Source organism: Piliocolobus tephrosceles, chromosome 4 (assembly GCF_002776525.5).
Source record: "Piliocolobus tephrosceles isolate RC106 chromosome 4, ASM277652v3, whole genome shotgun sequence".
NCBI classification, from domain to species: domain Eukaryota; kingdom Metazoa; phylum Chordata; class Mammalia; order Primates; family Cercopithecidae; genus Piliocolobus; species Piliocolobus tephrosceles.
In genome coordinates, this window is record NC_045437.1 from 76891462 (window position 1) to 76913015 (window position 21554).

General features: G+C 43.6%; 1 protein-coding gene across 1 annotated transcript in view; it reads right to left on the minus strand.

The window, feature by feature from the left end:
* The window catches only part of SERINC5 (serine incorporator 5), a 122499-nt gene that overhangs the window by 33115 nt on the left and 67830 nt on the right, over window positions 1–21554 (minus strand). The window contains exons 3-5 of the mRNA XM_023214946.2: window positions 9398–9576; window positions 8838–8920; window positions 6544–6637 (exon numbers count right to left, since the gene is read on the minus strand). Of these exons, the coding sequence (XP_023070714.2) occupies window positions 6544–6637; window positions 8838–8920; window positions 9398–9576 (356 nt within the window). The remainder of the gene's footprint in view (window positions 1–6543; window positions 6638–8837; window positions 8921–9397; window positions 9577–21554) is intronic.

A 21554-nucleotide genomic window follows, 5' to 3' on the forward strand; every position in this document is an offset into this window, starting at 1 on the left:
AACATAGAGCCCCAAAGTGCCATAGTCTCTACTCCAAAGTGCTGCCAGGAGAGGTGGCTCACATCTGTAATCCCAGCACTTTGAGAGGCCGAGGCAGGCGGATCACTTGAAGCTAGGAGTTCAAGACCAGCCTGGGCAACATGGCAAAACCTTGTCTCTACAAAAATTAGAAATATTAGCAGTGTGTGGTGCTGCAAACTTATAGTCCCAGTTGCTTGGGAGACTGAGGTAGAAGGATCACCTGAGCTCAGGTGGATGACGCCTGCTATGAGCCATGACTGCACTCCAGTTTGGGCAAGAGTGAGACCCTGTCTAAATGTTTTTTTTTTTTTTTGAGATGGAGTCTCGCTCTGTTGCCCAGGCTGGAGTGCAGTGGTGTGATCTTGGCTCATTGCAACCTCCACTTCCCAGGTTCAAGCAATTCTCTGCCTCAGCCTCCCTAGTAGCTAGGATTACAGGCACCCACCACCATGCCCGGCTAATTTTTGTCTTTTTATTAAAGACGGGGTTTCACCATCTTGGCCAGGCTGGTCTTGAACTCCTGACCTTGTGATCCACCTGCCTCTGCCTCCCAAAGTGCTAGGATTACAGGCATGAGCCACTGTGCCTGGCCCTAAATATTTAATAATAATAATAATAAATAAACTTTTAAAAACAGAAACAAAGTTTTGCCAGCAGCTCTTGTGGATGCCATCTTCTTAGGGAGAAAAGAGAATTACCTTTACTAAGAACCATATTGGCTGACCTTAGTTCTTTATTCCCTGAACTGAAGAGAAGGGCCTGTAACTGTGCTCCTTCTTTATCTAAAATAGTATCAGGGAATAGTAAAAGAAAATTTGACATTAAAAAAAGTTAAATAGATAGGAATAAATGCTGGTGATCAACTGTATGGCAGGGTGATGATGGCTAGCAGTAAGGTATTGTATATTACAAAACAGCTAGAGGAGAAGCTTTTGAAGATTCTCAACACAAAGAAATGATACAGCCTGGCCAACAGAGCAAGACCCCATCTACAAAAACCAAAAACCAAACCAAAACAAAAAACAAAGATATTAGCTGGACATGCTAATTAGCTAGCTTCTTGGGAGGCAGAGGCAGGAGGATCTCTTGAGCCTAGGAGTTCAAGGCTGCAGTGAGTTACGACTGCACCACTGCACTCCAGCCTGGGTGACAGAGTGAGACTCTGTCTCTTTAAAAAAAGAAAAAAAAAAAAGAAAGAAAGAAAAAGATGATAAATCCATGAGGTAATGAATAGCCAACTACCTTGATTTGATTACTGTATGACATATATGTATCAAAATGTCAAAATATACCCGATAAATATGTACAATTACAATATGTCAATTAAAAAATAAATTAGGGCACAGTGGCTCACACCTGTAATCCCAGCACTTTGGGAGGCTAAGGCGGACAGATTACGAGGTCAGGAATTTGAGACCAGCCTGACCAACATGGCGAAACCCCACCTCTACCAAAAATACAAAAATTACCCAGACGTGGTGGTGCATGCCTGTAATCCCAGCTACTTGGGTGGCTGAATCACTTGGACACCAGAGGCAGAGGTTGCAGTGAGCCCAGATCATGCCACTGCACTCCAGCCTGGGCAAGAGGGCAAGACCCTGTCTCACACAAAAAAGGAAATTGTTCAGAACAAAGAAAAGTATCTATAAATGCTAAATGAACTGGACAGAACAACAGGGAGAATGAATTGAATGAATCATTGTCATCTGCCTTATGATTAAATTGCTCTTTGTAACCACATTCTCCCAAACCTCACAGAAAAAGCAACTTACTTTATGCCCTCACAAAACTGGAAAGTATTCAAGCAACCCAGTTAAAATGTTTTAATGATGAAAAAATTCCTGCAGCCAGAAACAAAGAAAATAGGGAGGAAAGGCCAAAATGAGAATGACCGTCATATTCCTGAAACTGTGCCAGACACTCCAATGGCCTTGGAATTATTCTAATATAAAAGGCGTACAAAGGAAATGAGAGAAAATGGGATTTTAAAAAGGAAAAAACAATCTAAGAGCAAATAATAATGGATGATGGGGAGACAGCATGAATTATACAGAAAAAGGTAAACACTGCTGACTGGTTTGTGGGTGGGAGACGACCAACACTTCTATTCACTATTCTTTTTGGTTATGTTATTAGAATATGAAGGACTTTCTTACAGTTAATTAATGTTTACAGTCCATCCCAAAGTTAAATCTTCAACCCCAACCTTTCCCCTGAACGTCACTTATATTAACCAACTGTTTATTTAACAATTGGAGACCCACTTGAAGGTCTAATTGGCATCTCAAACTTAGCACATTCAGGCTAAGGTAACTTCCTGATATCGACACCCCCATTCCTCCCTCCCCCAAACCTGCCATTGTGCAATCATCCCAACCTCAGAAAACAGCAATTCCATCTTCCCATTGTTGGGGGGAAGAGAGAAAGAAACAGGAAAGGAAAGAAAGAAGATAGGGAAAGGAAAGGAAGGGAAGGGAAGGGAAAGGGAAGGGGAAGGGAAGGGAACAGCACAGAAGAACTGCGGTCACTCTGGAAGCTTCTTGCTGCTCTCCCCTCCCCCACCCACCTCCACTCAGAGCCGGCTTTAGAACATAGGAGGATCCAGCTCCTTGGTACCACATAGTTCCAGATGACTCCTCCCTCACCTGGATTGTCTCCCCCTGACCTCCTTACTTGCACCTCTGACATCTTTTTCACCTTTCTTGACTTAAAACAGATTATATTCCTCCCTTCTTAAGGCCCTCTGGTGCTCTCCCATCCCACTAAAAATAGAAAAAAAAGTCTTTACACTTGACACCTAAAGCCCTTTGTTTCAATTCTAATAGAGAACTGACACTGTAAACCACAAAATTTGAGCTAGAAAGGAAAAAAAAAAAAAACACACCAGTTAGTCCAAACACATTATTTAAGTGTGAAAATTGAGGTCAGAGGGGCCAACTGATGTGCCCTACAGTGAAAGAGCAAGCATTAAAAGGGGCACTGAAGCCGAACACAATGTCATCCCAGTACTTTGGGAGGCCAAGGCAAAAGGATCTCTTTAACCCAGAAATTCAAGATCAGCCTGGGCGACGTGGCAAAACCCCATCTCTACCAAAAAAAAAAAGAAATTAGCCAAGTGTGGTGCCACATGCCTGTAGTCCCAGCTTCTCGGGGGCTGAGGTGGGAGAATCACTGAAGCCTGGGAAATGGAAGCTCCAGTGAGCCATGGTCACACAACTGTACTCCAGCCTGGATGACAAAGTGAGATCCCATCTCAAAAAATAACAATAATAATAATAAAAGAAAAAGAAGAAAAGAAAGGGGTACTGAAATCTGCATCTCCTGGTTGCCAGGCCCAAGACCTTTCTACTCTACTGTTTTCAGGATCATCTCCTTCTCAATATGTTTACAAAGAGATAAATGAAAAAGGGAAGAAAAGTTACTTTAGTTATTCTATCAAGACCAATGAGCATATTTTCTAGATTCTTATACGCAAGAGTCTGTTAAACTATAAACATGTTGACAATAGGGATTTTTGTTGGCATATATGCCTCAAAGCTTGGATAATAGCAACACTATTTGTTGCAGAGCTTTTAAGTCATTGTAACTGAGTTTCTGAAAGTTTTTAAAGCAACCGAACTTTTCCAAAATGTCTGCTAAAAACATGGCATAAATAATTAGTCCCAGCAAATGGATTCAGAATCAATCAAAACATTAAAGTCAGACTGAAGAAGCACAAGTGTTCTCAAGGGAACATACTATTTAATGGGCAGATCAGGTACCAAGGATCAAAACTGTTAATATTTTACCATGAAGTTCCTTATTTGACGTATACTTGTGAAAATTTTAGGATGATGAATTTATTTTCTAATACAAAAATCAAATTGAAAGCGCATTCAGGTCAGGTGTGGTGGCTCACGCCTATAATCACAGCACTTTGGGAGGTCAAGGTGGATGGATTACTGGAGGTCAGGAGTTTAAGACAAGCCTGGCCCACATGGTGAAACCCCGTCTCTACTAAAAATACAAAATTAGCTGGGTGTGGTGGTACATGCCTGCAATCCCAGCTACTTGGGAGGCTGAGGCAGGAGAATCAATTGAACCTGGGAGGCGGAGGTTGTGGTAAGCCGAGATCACACCACTGCACTCCAGCCTAGGCAAAAAAGAGCAAAACTCTATCTCAAAAAAAGAAAGCAAGCACATTCAGAATAATCATGGAAAGAGTGATTTTTAATCAATTAAAATTCACTTCCAACTTATTGTATTTCTTCTGGACTACTGAGGAAATAGGGTCCCATACAATTATAGTCACCCATTTGGCTTATCTTTAAAACTCCAGGCTGAGCGCAGTGGCTCATGTCTGCAATCTCAGCACTTTGGGAAGCCAAGGCGGGTGCATCACGAGGTCAGGAGATCGAGACCATCCTGGTCAACGTGATGAAACCCCGTCTCTACTAAAAATACAAAAATTAGCCGGGTGTGGTGGCATGTGCCTGTAATCCCAGCTACTCAGGTGCCTGTAATCCCAGCTACTCAGGAGGCTGAGGCAGAAGAATCACTTGAACCCGGGAGGCAGAGGTGGTAGTGAGCCAAGATCATGCCACTGCACTCCAGCCTAGGCAAGAGAGCAAGACTCCGTCTCAGAAAAAAAAAAAAAAAAAGGAAGAAAGAAAACTGTGCTGCCTCAAAACAAGATCTAGTGGAGACCACAACATAAATTACTGGATCTCATGGATAACTCAAAATGCAGACACTGTACAATAACTGATACAACAGCCCACTTCAAATGCAGAAATCTGTATAATGATAGAGTTTAGAACTTTAAAACATAGCAAAACATATCTGCAGGGCTACTTGTATGACTATTCAGTGTTGTGTAAACCATTTGAAAATTGTTCATATTTGGCCACGCTTAATCCAACATTTACCAAAGAGTCAAATGACTAACTCTGTCTTTTCACTTATGCATCCCAACAACAGCTGTACCTCATGATTTGATCCTTAAAACCAAAAGAAAACAACAACTACCAAGTTGAACAACATATTCAGAATAAAAAGTATTGAGAGTATTTGGACAGTGTATTTTGTTTTGTCCATGGTAAAAGTAAACTTCACATTCACATGGCAATTATGATTTCAAAAATTTGAGTATAAAATAAAATGATTCCTGTAAAATATGCAAAAAACAAAAGCCTTATTGGGTACAATAGGCAGTTGTTTTTATTCATATTTTATAAGTAAAGAAAGTTAGGGCTGGACACAGTGGCTCACGCCTATAATCCCAGCACTTTGGGAGGCCGAGGCGGGTGGATCACCTGAGGTCAGAAGTTCGAGATCAGCCTGACCAATATGATGAAACCCCGTCTCTATTAAAAATACAAAAATTAGGTGTGGTGGCATGAGCCTGTAATCCCAGCTACTTCGGAGGCTGAGGCAGGAGAATCGCTTGAACCCAGGAGGCGGAGGTTGCAGTGAGCTGAGATCGCACCATTGCACTCCAGCCTGGGCAACAAGAATGAAACTCTGTCCTAAAAAAAAAAAAAAGGTAGGCAGAAAGCAGCTAAGTGCTTTGTCCAGAATCACAAAGAGGGTCAATTAGGTCTTAGAACTCAAGGGTTGTCATTTTCTCAGTGTGGCTTAGCAAGAAATAAAAGTAGCTATTAATAGCTGGGCATCTCCCACTTGACCCAGGATATGAACTCAACTTCCAAGGCACTTAGAAAGTGTCTACCTTTTTCAAAGACAAGATGCTTTTCTAAGGTAGCACAACACATCTTCCTAATGAAGGAGTCCTTTTTCCCCTCTTGGGAAGTTGAAAAGAAATTTAAAAAATCTTTTTTGTTGAGACAGGGTCTTGCTCTGTTACTCAGGGTGGACTGCAGTGGTATGAACTCAGCTCACCAAAGCCTTGACCTACCAGGCTCAAGCGATCCTCCCACCTCCACCTCCCATGTAGCAGGGACTATAGGCATGTTGCACCATGCCCGGCTAATTTTTTATAGAGACAAGGTCTTAGTATGTTGCCCGGGCTGGTCTCAAACTCCTGGGCTCAAGTAATCCTCCCACCTTGGCCTCCCAAAGTGCTGGAATCACAGGCACGAGCCACCATGCCTGACCCAAAATTTTTTTTAAAGGAGGGAACTATTCTATCTCATAGTCTGTGGAAGATGAATCTTCAGCTCCAAAGTTTGAGTTTTGTGTTCACTTTTTAATTTTACTTTTAATTTCATGAGGATGGGAGGCTCAGATGAAGCCTATCCAATTTTTTAGCCACCCTCAAAACCAGAGACTGACAGGTATGAGCAGGGGATTGAGTGTGGCTAATTCACACCACTGGTTGACTTAGAGCCCAAACAAGGGAGTAGGGGCAGGGGGTCAAAAAGTGAGAAGTAAATGAAGGAGAGGAGTAAATGAAGAGGTACAAAAAAGCAGGTATAAAGAGAAACAAAACTGCAAATCCCTAGCAATGCAATTGAGTACAGCCTTTATCAAAACTGGGCAGTTTCTGTGAGTCAATGGGAAGCTTCCCATAAAGGCACACACCAGTTCTTGTTCCACTTATGTGCAAACTCCACGAGCAGGAGGAGCTGGATGCCTATGAAGAGGAAGCCTCCGACGGCTCCCACATAGCGCCAGGCTGCAAAAGACCATGAAGAACACAATGAGGCAACCTTTCGTTGTATTTCGCTCAAAAGAGAATAACCACAGCTAAGTTTTACTAGTTAAGTGTACCTAACACATTCAATTCCCACACGACCATAAAACATATGTATTACAAGTTTCACTCACTTTATGCAAGAGAAAAATCGAGAATCTATGTAAGTTGACAACATCTCTGTCAATAAATGGTATAGCTGGGATCTGAACACAGGCAGTCTGACCCTGAAATATCCAAGCTTATCCTCCACACTACATCTGCCAGGTACCCTAACAGATGCCCTCATTCATAAAATCCACAATGACCCACAACTTAAAAGCTAACACATACTGCCAGAAAAATCAAAGGTTCAAATTTTATTGGGTAAAAAGTCAACAACGACCAGTAAGGAAACAAGGTTCAGACAGGGGACGGACAAAGACTCAGCTCGACTTCTGGCTCTGCCACAAAGATGGCAGGGCCATCTTTTAACCTTGAATAAGTCACATCACATGGGTTCCAGTTTGTCTATAAAAATCACTGAGCTGGGGCTGGGCACGGTGGCTCATGCCTGCAATCCTAGCACTTTGGGAGGCTGAGGCAGGCGGATCACTTGAGGTCAGGAGTTGGAAACCAGCCTGCCCTACATGGTGAAACCCTGACTCAACTAAAAAAAACATAAAATAAAAACAATTAGCCAGGCATACTGGCTGGTGCCTATAATCCCATCTACTCAGCAGGCTGAGGCAGGAGAATTGCTTGAACCCGCAAGGTGGAGGTGGCAGTGAACTGAGATTGCACCACTGCACTCAGCCTGGGTGACAGAGCGAGACTTGGTCTAAAAAAAAAATCAAGACTTTGCTTGGCTGGGTGCAGCAGCAGATCACAAGGTCAGGAGTTTGAGACCAGACTGGCCAATATGATGAAACCACGTCTCTACTAAAAATACAAAAATCAGCCAGGCGTGGTGGTATGTGCCTGTAGTCCCAGCTACTCGGGAGGCTGAGGCAGAAGAACTGCTTGAACCCGGGAGGCAGAGGCTGCAGTGAGGTGAGATCGCGCCACTGCACTCTAAGCTGGGCAACAGAGCAAGACTCCATCTCAAAAAAAAAAAAGACTGAGCTAGACCAGAGGGTTTCTAGGTCTCTTCTCTCTCCAAATATACATTCTAATATATAAAAGGATCTCTGTAGAGAATTTTAAAGCTTTTAACAGTATTTTAGGTAAAAGCAAGATTTAGGGAGTATATGAAAAACAACTAGCCAGGCCCTGATACATAACTATATGAAGGATTATGGCTGTTCCTTATAAACTGACACAATCTAAATGTTTAGTTTAGTTTTGTTTTTGAGACAAAGTCTCACTCTGTCACCCAGGCTGGAGTGTACTGGTGCAATCTCGGCTCACTGCAACCTCTGCCTCCCAGGTTCAAGCAATTCTCACGTCTCAGCCTCCAGAGTAGCCGGGATTACAGGCACACACCACCATGCCCGGCTAATTTTTATATTTTTGAGTACAGATGAGGTTTCACCATGTTGGCCAGGCTGGTCTCGAATTCCTGGCCTCAAGTGATCCACCCGCCTCAGCCTCCCAAAGTGCCGGGTGTGAGCTGCCACACCCGGCCTAAATGTTAATACCTTACTTAGGAAAGTGAATCCATTTGGGTTGAACAAAATGCTCTGAACCACTGAAATTCAGGTTTTTTCCTCAGCTCATATGAAAAAGGGCCCCCTGTTTCAGCTATGATTAAAGGCTTCATATCAATGAATTAAGGCAGGTTCTAACAATAAAGAATATAATTCAATGCTACAGAGCTTGACATAAGGTAAGTTTAAAAACAGACTGAAAGATGCTTTTCCTGTCCCACTATCGGTGCAGCAGACGTTTAGCTGTTGACAGCCCTGTGCTCCCTGTTTCTGGGTTTTCTGTGCAGTGCTTGGAAAGAACAAGGTCTCCCAGGCCAGCAGAGTACCAAAGTCCTCTTACACCCTGCCTGGAAGTGGCATGCGGTAGGGAGAAGAGGGGAGGTAGATAGGCAATGGCGGAAAAAGTATGGGCGGGTAAGTCACGAATTTCTTTTGAAGCCAAAAGAAAAATCATTAATTCAAACTATCAAAGGTACTTTGGACTGCACTTGTGAGCAATTTGACAAAATGGGTAAAAACAAAACAAACAGGTACCCAAAATACCCCATTAGTACCGTTCAGAAAGGTGTCCTGATCTGGAATGAAGAAAGCTCCTGAACACATGGCTCCCAACAGCAGAAGTTTAAAGAACCAAAAGCTAGAAGGGGGGAGGGGGGAAAAAAGAGGAAATGTATTTAAGTGACATTCAAGGACAAAGGACCTCTTAGAAGGTAAAGCATGTCAATCCATGATTCTGCCATTGGCCAATGTTCTCTCCTAATCGAGGGAAAGTAATTAGGTGACTTGAAGAATGCTTTTTCCCATAATTAAGACTCAGTGCAGCCTCCAATTGTGCAAAACATCATTTTATTGCATGGGTGGAAATGACCTGGGGGAAGGTCTTGGAACAAGAAATAAACTCTTTGTCTTGAGTAAATTTCACATCATGGTACCAGGTGTTACAGATAAGATTCTAGCTTTCAGGCAACCATGTGAGTAAGTATCAGTTCCACCTTCCCCTAAATCGACAATTTCAACTAGCAGTCACAGTGTCTGGTGGACAGACGGGATCCTGGAATACTGTCCTGAACGTAAGAAAGGAGAAAGAAATCCCCAAGAAGACTAAAATACTTACCCATTGTGAATATGAGCTCTACAACTTTTGCTGTTGTTGATTTTCAAGGTCAGTAGACAGAAGATAAAGAAGAAACAAGCCATTCCAAAACAGACTCTATACACGGCAGAATATCCCACCAGCTTCTCACAGGTGTCACCAGCTTTAATGCCTTTACACATATCTTCAAAAAAAGGAATCTGAGGAGAAAGTTTAGAAAAGTCTTCTGTTACAACTGAGTGACAGGGGGACTGTCATGGAGTGTTCATGCAGCCGACCACAACATCCACTGTGGAAATGGATCATGTGCATAAAGAAACAGACTGAGGATCTATCTTCTAAACAGAGATTTTTCTAATTTTCTCTAATCTTTTTTAAAAGATACAGTGATCATAAAGTAACATTCAGCCTTCATTTGCCCCAAATGACTTCTGAAAGCCAACATCAGATTTCACAAAAATTACCTTTTTTTAAACCCCCTCCTAGACAAGGTCTCTTGCTCTGTTGCCCGGCCTAGAGTGTAGTGGCACAGTCACAACTCACTGCAGCCTCAATCTTCCGGGCTCAGGTAATCCTCCTGCCTCAGCCTCCCAAGTAGCTGGGACTACAGGCATGCGCCACCATGCCCAGCTAATTTTTGTATTTTTTTTTTTGTAGAGATGGGGTTTCATGACGTTGCCCAGACTGGTCTTGAACTCCCAAGCTCCAGCAATCCACCTGTCTTGGCATTCCAAAGTGCTGGGATTATAATAGGTATGAACCACTGCACCTGGCCAAAAATCCCATTTCAATACATGGATATATTTTTGTTGATATGTATACATATACAGAAATAAAAAATCAGAGACTTCTTTTACTATCCACCCAGAATGTCACTCCCCTCCCTCAGAAGAGTAAACAATTTCGTAGGTAGAGTATTTGTATGAATTCACATAGATAAATGTGTGTGTATACACATATACAACACACCCACATATACATACACAACACACAGCCATACACTCATATCATACTATACATATAATAAATATATTAAAACAGCTTTTTAAAATAAAAGACTGTGCGTAATGTTCTGCAATAATTTTTCTCAATTAACAATAAGCCGGGCCAGGTGCAGTGGCTCGTGCCTGTAATCCCAGCGCTTTGGGAGGCCGAGGTGGGTGGATCCCCTGAGGCTAGGAGTTCGAGACCAGCCTGGCCAACATGGTGAAACCCCATCTCTACTAAAAATACAACAATTAGCCTGGCATGGTGGTGTGTGCCTGTAATCCCAGCTACTAGAGAGGCTGAAGCAGAAGAACTGCCTGAATCCCGGAGGCAGAAGTTGCAGTGAGCCAAGATCGCGCCACTACACTCCAGCCTGGACAACAGAGCAAGACTCCATCTCAAAAAAGAAAAGAGAACACAAATAAACAATAAGCCATGAAGAGTCTTTCTCTATTAATATACAAAATCCCATCACATTCTTTTTCATCACTATCTTTTACAGTAGAAAGGCTAGTTCAAAATCAATAACCATTCTCACATTGATCTTATTTTTTTGTTGGGGAGTGTTTTTAAATTTTATTTTCTTACTTGGTTTTTATTATCACAAACACTAATTCAATAAATACTGCTGTTCATGCCTCATTGCACCTGTGCCATTATTTATGTAGGACAGACACCTGAGCTAGAAATGGAATTAGGGGGTCAAGCAGTCAGGTTGAATGTCCCTTATCCAAAATGCTTGGGACCAGAAGTGTTTCAGAATTTGGAATATTTACACTATATTACTGGCTAAGGTTCCCTAACCCGAAAAATCCAAAATGCTCTGGTAAGCCTTGCCTTTGAGCATCATGTTGGCACTTTAAAAAACTTCAAATTTTAGAGTATTTCACATTTCAGATGTTTGGATTAGGAATATTCAACCGTATCTACATTTTTAAACTTCAAGATAAGAGTTAAATCGTACTTTCAAAGGCTGTACCAATTTATATCCTACCAGTAATATCTGAGATTGCACATTGCCCAACTGGGACATCTAATTTAAAGGCAAAAACCCACTATCCTGTTTTAATGTACACCTTCCTTATTACTACTGAGATTCAGCATCTTTTCTCAAGTTTATGGCCATCTGTTTTTTTCTCTGAATAGGTTATTAATTGGGTATTTTCTTGATCCACTGGAGCTCTTTATTAATGGGTCTTAATCTTCTGACAAATGTTGACAATAGTTTATTCTAGCCAAATTAGAAGGCTTCAATGTGAAATCATCACTTTCATTATCAGAATAATCAAAATCTTACACAATGAACAAGCAGCACATTCCTAGGAACGTCATAAAATAAGGATTTGGTCAGTCATAAAAAACTTGCTTCTTATCAACAAAGTTGAACACTCTTCTGAACAGAAAATAAGTTAAATCACATTATAACTATTACTCATAAGAAAAATAAAGTATCGGGCCGGGTGCGGTGGCTCAAGCCTGTAATCCCAGCACTTTGGGAGGCCGAGACGGGCGGATCACGAGGTCAGGAGATCGAGACCATCCTGGCTAACACGGTGAAACCCCATCTCTACTAAAAATACAAAAAATTAGCCTGGCGAGGTGGCCGGCGCCTGTGGCCCCAGCTACTCGGGAGGCTGAGGCAGGAGAATGGCGTGAACCCGGGAGGCGGAGGTTGCAGTGAGCTGAGATCTGGCCACTGCACTCCAGCCTGGGCGACAGAGCAAGACACCGTCTCAAAAACAAACAAACAAACAAACAAACAAACAAAAAAACAAAAAACAAAAAACTAGCCGGGCGAGGTGGCGGGCGCCTGTAGTCCCAGCTACTCGGGAGGCTGAGGCAGGAGAATGGCATAAACCCGGGAGGCGGAGCTTGCAGTGAGCTGAGATCCGGCCACTGCACTCCAGCCTGGGCGACAGAGCAAGACTCCGTCTCAAAAAAAAAAAAAAAAAGTATCACAGAGAAAAAAATAGCACACAACTGAAGGTAAAAGTAAAGAGTGATAAAGAAGAGAATTTACAGTTCCTTCTCCAGAAAATATACTAAAGAAACAGTAATATCTGTGGCTATCAGGATTTCCATAAACAAACATCAACCCGCCGGGCGCGGTGGCTCAAGCCTGTAATCCCAGCACTTTGGGAGGCCGAGACGGGCGGATCACGAGGTCAGGAGATCGAGACCATCCTGGCTAACACGGTGAAACGCCGTCTCTACTAAAAACTACAAAAAACTAGCCGGGCGAGGTGGCGGCGCCTGTAGTCTCAGCTACTCTGGAAGCTGAGGCAGGAGAATGGCGTGAACCCGGGAGGCGGAGCTTGCAGTGAGCCGAGATCCGGCCACAGCACTCCAGCCTGGGTGACAGAGCGAGACTCCGTCTCAAACAACAACAACAACAACAACAAACATCAACCCAAATGAGAGATTGAGGCAAGAGTCTCAATGGGGAATAATTAAGCCAGAGCTTGAGAGGCTGCTGAGAAACACACAAGTCACAGAATCCTCTGTGGTCGTGCTCCCAAAGAGGTTGCACAAGGCTCAGTATTTACCCATTTCTTTAAAGGGGAGAAGGCATGCAGGAAAAGAGGGGCAGGTGGTGAGGCAAACGCAACATTCTCCTTAGATTTTAACTAGTGCCCAGTAAACTCCGCTATACAAGAGATACGATAAACATTCAAAAAGGGAGTAAAGAAAGAGTTAATTATGTAGTCTCAGGATAGGCAGAGAAATGACTGCTCTCCTGTCTTTGTTCTGCACCTGGGAAGAAAAACTTGTAATGGGCAATGTCAGTGTGAAATGTAACAGACTGCAATTCCATGGACAGGGAGCTACACTTAGGTCACAGACCTAAAGTTACAGCTGACATGTCCTTTTCTATGGGAAGATACACATCTTGAAAGGTTTAGGGGCCAGCAGAGAATTTACTTATGAGCAATTTGAGGGCAGTCATCTGGGATGCACGAGGCCTTTTGCCTTCTCCAGGGGTCTGGCTAATGCACAGCACTTTGACATAAGGTTGGGAAGTCACAGCTATCTGTCAAGCAGGGAGGCAAGATGCGAGGGGACAGCAGCAGTGTCACCTGTCTCTCCAGTCTTAAGTTTCCCTTTGGCAAAAATAGTTTAGGCAGTCCTGAGAGGGTTTATTTTCCTTCACATAAACAAACAAAGAGTTTCATTTTCTCCCCACTCCTTTTTTTTTTTTTTTTGAGACAGGGTCTCACTCTGTTGCCCAGGCTGGAGTGCAGTGACGCAATCTTGGCTCACTACAACCTTTGCCTCCAGGGCTCAAGTCATCCTCCTACCTCAGCCTCCTGAGTAGCTAGGACTACAAGCATGCACCACCAAGCTCAGCTAATTTTTTATTTTTTATTTTTTGTAGAGATGGTGTTTCACCATGTTGACCAGACTGGTCTCTAACTCCTAAACTCAAGCAATCCACCTGCCTCAGCCACCCAAAGTGCTGGGATTACAGGTGTGGGCCACTATACCTGGACAGCTCCATTTTCATGAAGACATGTGAAAGACTTCATGAGGAAATAGCCCACATTTTGTTTTCAGCAAATTCCTAAAACTGTACATTTTTTGTGACTTTTTTTACGCCATTTTGTCACAACAGAGACAAGATGTTTTTCTTGATAAATGAAGACTGTGTCCAACCAGATAAGTAGATAAACAAGCACAGTCTTCAACTATCAGTCCTCACTGGAGGACTCTGTGGCCATAAAAAGGGTAGGTACCATTGTAACTAGTGACAAGCACCTGGCATCTGCCCCTGAAGGCTATGCCCACATCAAAGACTTTCTTATACGACCAACCAGATTGACCAGCCCAGACCAGGAAATTCTTTTTTTCTTTGTTGCTCTCCCTGGACTAGTTCATTAACCCTTTTCCTATTCCCTTTCTCTTAATGTCAAATGTTATTTTGTTTGTTGTGCAATGTTTAATCAGTAACATTTACATATTGACAGAGTATACGATTGTGTAAGGTTTGCAATACTGACTGGCTGGTGCAGAGGCTGGAACCTGTGTGCCTACAGATCTAATGAGTGGATGAGAAGTACTAAGAATTGCCTCCCTGGGAACTCCACATAGCTGGTGGCTTTTGTAATTGAAATAGCATCAATAAAAGTCCAACACTGTGGAAAGACACAAATGTTCGTGGACCTGGTTACCTCTGACCTTGGCGTCACTCACAAAAACCAAGATATGCCACCCTAAAATATTCTTCTTTGCATATTTCAAGCTCGTTATTCTGAGAAGCTGCAGACACAGAAGTAGCTCTGCAAAGCTGCTGTTTTATACAAAAAATTTACATCTATAGAGGAAATCTACATTAGTAAAGTGTATCAGATGTTTATTCACCATACATTTCTTCCCCTCACCTTCCCATTATGTGTTGCCAGCAACTCCGAGGCCCCAAGCCCCTATTCCTCTCTGTAGCTCAAGATGCTATGAGCTTCTATCATCTGACCTTTTTTTTTTTTTTTTAATTGAGACAGAGTCTCACTCGGTTGCCCAGGCTGGAGTGCAGTGGCACAATCTCACCTCACTGCAACCTCTGCCTCCCAGGTTCAAGTGATTCTCCTGCCTCAGCCTCCTGAGTAGCTGGGATTGCAGGCACTCGCCACCACGCCTGGCTAATTTTTGTATTTTTAGTAGAGATGGGGTTTCGCCATGTTGGCTAGGCTGGTCTTGAAATCCTGGCCTCAAATGATCTGCCCACCTCGGCCTCCCAAAGTCCTGGGATTACAGGTGTGAGTCACCATGCTCAGCCTATCTGACCCTTTTTAAAATTGCTTTTTCTCCTGTAATTGGTCTTATGTTAATTTAATTTGCTTCCCAGAGAAAAAACCTAGAAGAGTGGAAGGGAGCCATTTTTCCCTTCCCTACGAAAGCAAAGTCTTGCTGGGAAGGGCCAGGTGCATGCCAGGCTTAGCAGTCGGGCCCCTATCCTATAAGCAAGGGAAAAAGCACTACTGAAGCTAGAACATCTTTGGCTACAAAGTGGAAGAACGTAGTGAAAGGGTACAGACTTGAGGCAAGGGGACAAGTCTGAAGGCCAATGGGAACAGGTGAAGAAGGTAACCCCAGGCAGAGAAACCAGAGATTCTGCAGGTAGAGCTCACAATTGGCAGGACAGCATAGATGACAAGAATCAAGAATGAAGTAGAAGAATCAGATAAAGCTCTTTTGTTTTCTTCTTTTTTTTTTATGGCATTGCTGTTTGGGGTGGAGGGAGGAGTACAATGGGCAGGGGACAGACAGCAGAAGTGAAGAACAGAGCAGAAGTTTGCTCTTAGGGTATCACCAAGGGGCATCCCAGCGAGAACAGTCTGGTCTGGAAATTGCTTTAGAATCGCAATTGGGGCTGGATACATGAAGCACCCGCAGGCAGGTAAGAAGTCAGTCACACAGGTGCTTTCTGGAGGAACCTGAATTTTTAGCTGTGTTTAAACATGAGTAACCAAACAGCATGGTTAAATTTTTCAGGTGCTGAAATATGGTAAGGGACACACACAAATGAATGTTTCAGAGTCTAACCCAAAACAAAAGTTACACCTGTATGAGTAGTGCCAGTAACGAGGAGGTAATATTGCTTTAAATCTGTAAAAACTACATTCATGGAGAAGCCATACCACCTCATTCATTAGGCTGTTTCATTTACACAGGATTTATTGCTCTAAAACATTCATTAAATTATTTTTTCCCCACCTTCTCTCTTCCACTCCATCAGCAACTCGAATTCCTGAACCACATCTCCCCCATAACACATGCACGTTAGCTCCTCTTCCATCTACACCAGCCCATCTTTCACCTTTAGACCTTCTCTACCTCCCTACCTCTCTTTTTTCTTCCTCCAAAATTCATTTCAAGGAGAATGCTAACAGCAGCAGGCTGAGCCATCATCCCCAACAAATCCCCTCCCTTGTTTGTTTACTCCAGAATCTGGCCCTTTAAGGCTCATCAAAGGGTGAGTACATTGGCACTGTATATTCATCAAAAGCAGGTAAACAACCCCCTGCTCCAAATCCTAACCAAGACCTCCTTTATGCTCTGTGGGTGACTTAGCACATTTAGTTTTCAGTATGTGGTGAGTATTTTCGGACAAAGAATCTCCAAGGTGAACAAGCTAGCAGGATTCTGGCAAGGGGAATTTGCTCCGATTAAATATTTGCTGTTCCAAAGTCCACTCCAGTTTTGGAAAAAGAAAAAATACATCACATACAAATTCCACACCACAGGGTGAAGGGGACGTGCCTGCTAAGGGTGTTACCTCTTAAGTCTGGCTCTGGGCACCCAAGGACAGGGCACTTAAGCGAGGCTCACACATTGTATGTTGTTTCTTTTTTTTTTTTGAGGCAGAGTCTTGCTCTGTTGCCCAGGCTGGAGTACAGTGGTGCAATCTCAGTTCACTGCAACCTCCGCCTCCCAGGTTCAAGCGATTCTCCTGCCTCAGCCTCCCAAGTAGCTAGGATTACAGGCACACACCACTATGCCCAGCTAATTTTTGAATTTTTAGGAGATGGGGTTTCATTATGTTGGCCAGGCTGGTCTCGAACTCCTAACCTCAGGTGATCTGCCTGCCTCAGCCTCCCAAAGTACAGGGATTACAGGCGTGAGCCACCGCGCCCAGCCTGTATGTTGTTTCTATACAGACCCCTGAGAGCAAAGCGTTTCCTTTCAATCCTCAAAGCAACCAAACTCAAAACCACAAACTATCAAGTAAGAATAAATAGCTCATAAGACTTCCAATCCTAACTCCATTGCTAACTTGAGCTAGCTACACACATGTACATCCTGAGCCTCAAGTGCTACCTGTAAAATGAAACAATACCGACACCCATTTCACGGACTTGCCTGAGAATGACATCAGATAATGCCTGTGAAGTGCTTATCACAGTTCCTAACCCAAAGTAGTCATTAAGTTAGCTTCTTTAATTCTAAAGCACTATTATATTATATAAAAAGAATTTCAGGGAAGAAACTCAGGCACATTACACAATCCACAAACTAATGCATTCCAATTTAAACAAGGTGGGAAACTGAACATCTTAGAACCCAGTAGATGCTCTATTCACTTTACCAAAGGATCTACTAACTTTGGATTGAAAGATTAACTTTCTTTAAAAAAAAAAAAGATAAGAGTTTCACTCTTGTCACCCAGGCTAGAGTGCAGTGGTGCAATCTCAGCTCACTGCAACCTCTGCCTCCCAGGTTCAAGTGATTCTCCTGCCTCAGCCTCCCGAGTAGCTGGAATTACGGGCGCCTACCCCCACGCCCGGCTAACTTCTTATATTTTCAGTAGGTATGGGGTTTCACTATGTTGGCCAGGCTGATCTCGAACTCCCGACCTTAGGTGATCCACCCACCTCGGACCTCCAAAGTGTTGGGATTACAGGCATGAGCCACCACGCTCGGCCTGTCAATAACCATGCTCGGCCTGTCAATAAGGTGAATCTTTCTTGGTACATTTATATTAGAACTGAGGTCCAAAAAATAGCACTCGCTACTTGTCCTTCAGAGACCTAGCCACCATCCAGAAGAAAGCATTGTGATCTCACAAATTAGGAAAAACATTTCCAAAACATGAAAACAAGTAATAAACTCAACAAGATGCAAGCAAGAAGAAAATTCACGTAATTCTGTTTACACAGGAGAGATGCTAGCTATGTCCCTAAAACAACTTCAATCCCAGGCAAATAAACAACAAAAAAGCTACAGGAAGACCTACAGGTCTAAATGGCCAGGGGCCCAGATGCTATAAACATAGAAAACATGTATAAGTTTTGGGAGTTTTGGGAGTGGCTTCTTAAGAAATGGAGAGGAAGTAGATGAAAGTTGTAGTTGTGTAGTAGTGTTACTTGAAATTAGAAAACGCAATATTGCCAGGTGCGGTGGCTCACACCCGTAATCCCAACACTCTGGGAGGCCGAGGTGGGCAGATCACGAGGTCAGGAGATCGAGACCATCCTGGCTAACACGGTGAAACACCGTCTCTATTAAAAGTACAAAAAAATTAGCCGGGCGTGGCAGCGGGCACCTGTAGTCCCAGCTACTTGGGAGGCTGAGGCAGGAGAATGGCGTGAACCTAGGAGGCAGAGTTTGCAGTGAGCCGAGATCACACCACTGCACTCTAGCCTGGGCGACAGAGCGAGACTCAGTTAATATTAGGCCAGGCGCGGTGGCTCACGCCTGTAATCCCAGCATTTGAGCAGGTCAAGGTAGGCAGACTGCCTGAGGTCAGGAGTTCGAGACCAGCCTGGCTAACATGGTGAAACCCCATCTCTACTAAAAATACAAAAAGAAGCCTGGCGTGGTGGCACACGCCTGTAGTCCCAACTACTCACGAGGCTGAGACAGGAGACTAGCTTGAGCCCAGGAGGAAGAGGTTGCAGTGAGCTGAGATTGCGCCACTGCACTCCAGCTTGGGCGACAGAGCAAGACTCCGTCTCAAAAAAAAAAAAAAGAAAGAAAGAAAAAAGAAAATGCAATATTAGCAAAGCTAATTATTCTTACATTTCATTATATTAATATCAAATTTCAAAGAAGGCTTTGGGCAGCTCAGCATGAGGGATAAATGAAGTTCATAAAAACTAGAAGAACTAGATTTACAAGTTCTGTTTAATATCCCTCACTTGAAAATGCATTTCAGAACCTAGAATGTCTCCCAGTCTGCCTCTCCCTTTTCTGATATTCCATTCATCTTCAAACTTTCCAGAACAGTTTGTTTTTCTCCATGAAGTACTTCCAGGGCCCACCGCACTGATGACTTCCTGTGATTGGCCAGTGGACAACAGCCATGAAATGGGGAACACTAAAATCAGCTTCCCTCTTTCCTTACGCAGCCTCTTGGCAACCAAGGCTCATTTCTCAGTAAGTGATTGCCTTTGAGGCCCTTTGGGGGATCTGGGGCTATTTAATACACAATAACAACAACCAGTACTGGCTTCTCTTTTCTTTGGGTTATGTGAGCATTTTTAATAGAAAAATCTACATTGTATCATTATTAAAAGCCAAAAGAGGAATGAAAATTAATCTCAAAAAGCATGCAAAGACTGAGACTGCGAGTTCACAGCTCTTCCTCCACCATGAATATTTTGTCAAGATCAGAGATTCATAGAGAGGATTAAGCAGCCAGAAAGCAACTCTAAGCAAACTGTTAAACAACAAGCTCCAAAGGAGACAACTCACAGAAGACTAATGACTATGGGAAGAAGGCTCCTCCACAGATGCAGAACAGGATTCAACTCATTTCAATCTCCATGGAGAGAATTAGGGAAAACTGAAGGCAGAAGGCTGGGCGCGGTGGCTCACGCCCATAATCCCAGCACTTCGGGAGGCTGAGGCAGGCAGATCACCTGAGGTCGGGAATTCAAGACCAGCCTGACCAACATGGAGAAACCCCATCTCTACTAAAAAAACACAAAATTAGCCGGGCGTGGTGGTGCATGCCTGCAAACCCAGCTACTCGGGAGGCTGAGGCAGGAGAATCGCTTGAACCCAGGAGGTGGAGGTCATGGTGAGCCAAGATCACACCATTGCACTCCAGCCTGAGCAACAAGAGCGAAAACTCCGTCTCAAAACAAACAAACAAAAAAAAACTAAAGGCAGATGGTGCAAACAAGAACCACACCAGTTACTGATTATGAAAGAAAAACAATTTTCCCAGAGAAAAGTTTTGTAGCTCTTCAAAGAGGCAGCAGCAGTGGGGGTTGGGGGCTGTAGAATAGATACAGGTCTGCTTCCTGATTTGATGTGGACTATAATAAAGGTCGAAGAACCGAGGCCTAGGAACTTGTTTTTAGGTTGGCAGGCCAATCATGGATAGGAACTGCAGGCGAGCAGTTTCGGGGTGGTGGAGCAGTAATTCACCTAATAACAGGTTGCACTGGAGGTGCCTGTATGAAGAAGTGTGGGAGGATGACTAAACAAGAGTGCTCTAGAAAGAGCTCAACTAAAAAGATTTGGAAGTGGACACAGCAAAGGAGGCAACCAGACAGAATGTGCAAGTGAGCAGGGAGACGGAGGTGAGCCAAGCACAGAACCCTGGGGAATACAAACCTTTAGGAGCTGGGAAGAAGAAAAAAATCTGAGGAGGAAATTGAAAAAGTGCCAGGCAAGAGAGAAGTTGAAAGAGGCGTCGGCAGTGTCAAATATGGCCAAGAGGGCAAATGTGATGAGGACTCTGATGTAACACTGGATTTGGCAGCAAGGAGTCAGTCATCTGGAACCTCGATGGGAACATTCTCTAGAGCACCGTGGAAGCAGCAGCTGAGCTCCAGACTGAGGAGACCATCAGGAAGTGCACCTGGTGAGCATACTACCCACACTTTCAAGAAAACTAACTGCAAGGCTGGGCACGGTGGCTCACGCCTGTAATCCCAGCACTTTGGGAGGCAGAGGTGGGTGGATCACGAGGTCAGGAGTTCAAGACCAGCCTGGCCAAGATGGTGAAACCCTGTCTCTGCTAAAAAACACAAAAATTAGCTGGGCGCAGTGGTGGGCACCTGTAATCCCAGTTACTTGGGAGGCTGAGGCAGGAGAATCGCTTGAACCCGGGAGGCAGAGTTTGCAGTGCCCCGAGATTGCACGACTGCATTCTAGCCTGGGAGACAGAGCAAGACTCCGTCTCAAAAAAAAAAGAAAGAAAGAAAGAAAAAAAGAAATCTAACTGCAAAGGATTATTCTCAATTTTATTTATTTGCACTTATATAAGCAAAACAATTATATTTTTACTGCCAAATGTGTAAATTATAATAAAAACACAAATAACCCAGTGTCCTTGACCATCTTTTTTTTTTTTTTTTTTTTTTTTTGAGACGGAGTCTTGCGCTGTCTCCAGGGCTGGAGTGCAGTGGCCGGATCTCGGCTCACTGCAAGCTCTGCCTCCCGGGTTCACGCCATTCTCCTGCCTCAGCCTCCCGAGTAACTGGGACTATAGGCGCCCGCCACCTCGCCCAGCTAGTTTTTTTTTTTGGTATTTTTTAGTAGAGACGGGGTTTCACCATGTTAGCCAGGATGGTCTCGATCTCCTGACCTCGTGATCCGCCCGCCTTGGCCTCCCAAAGAATGCCTCTATTTTAACTTGATTGCTTCCCTAGAGGTGCCACTGTCCCCAGGTGTGAGTGGATCTTTCTAGACCCTTTGCTGTGCCATTATTCTACATTCATTATGTCTTGGAGGTTGCTGTATG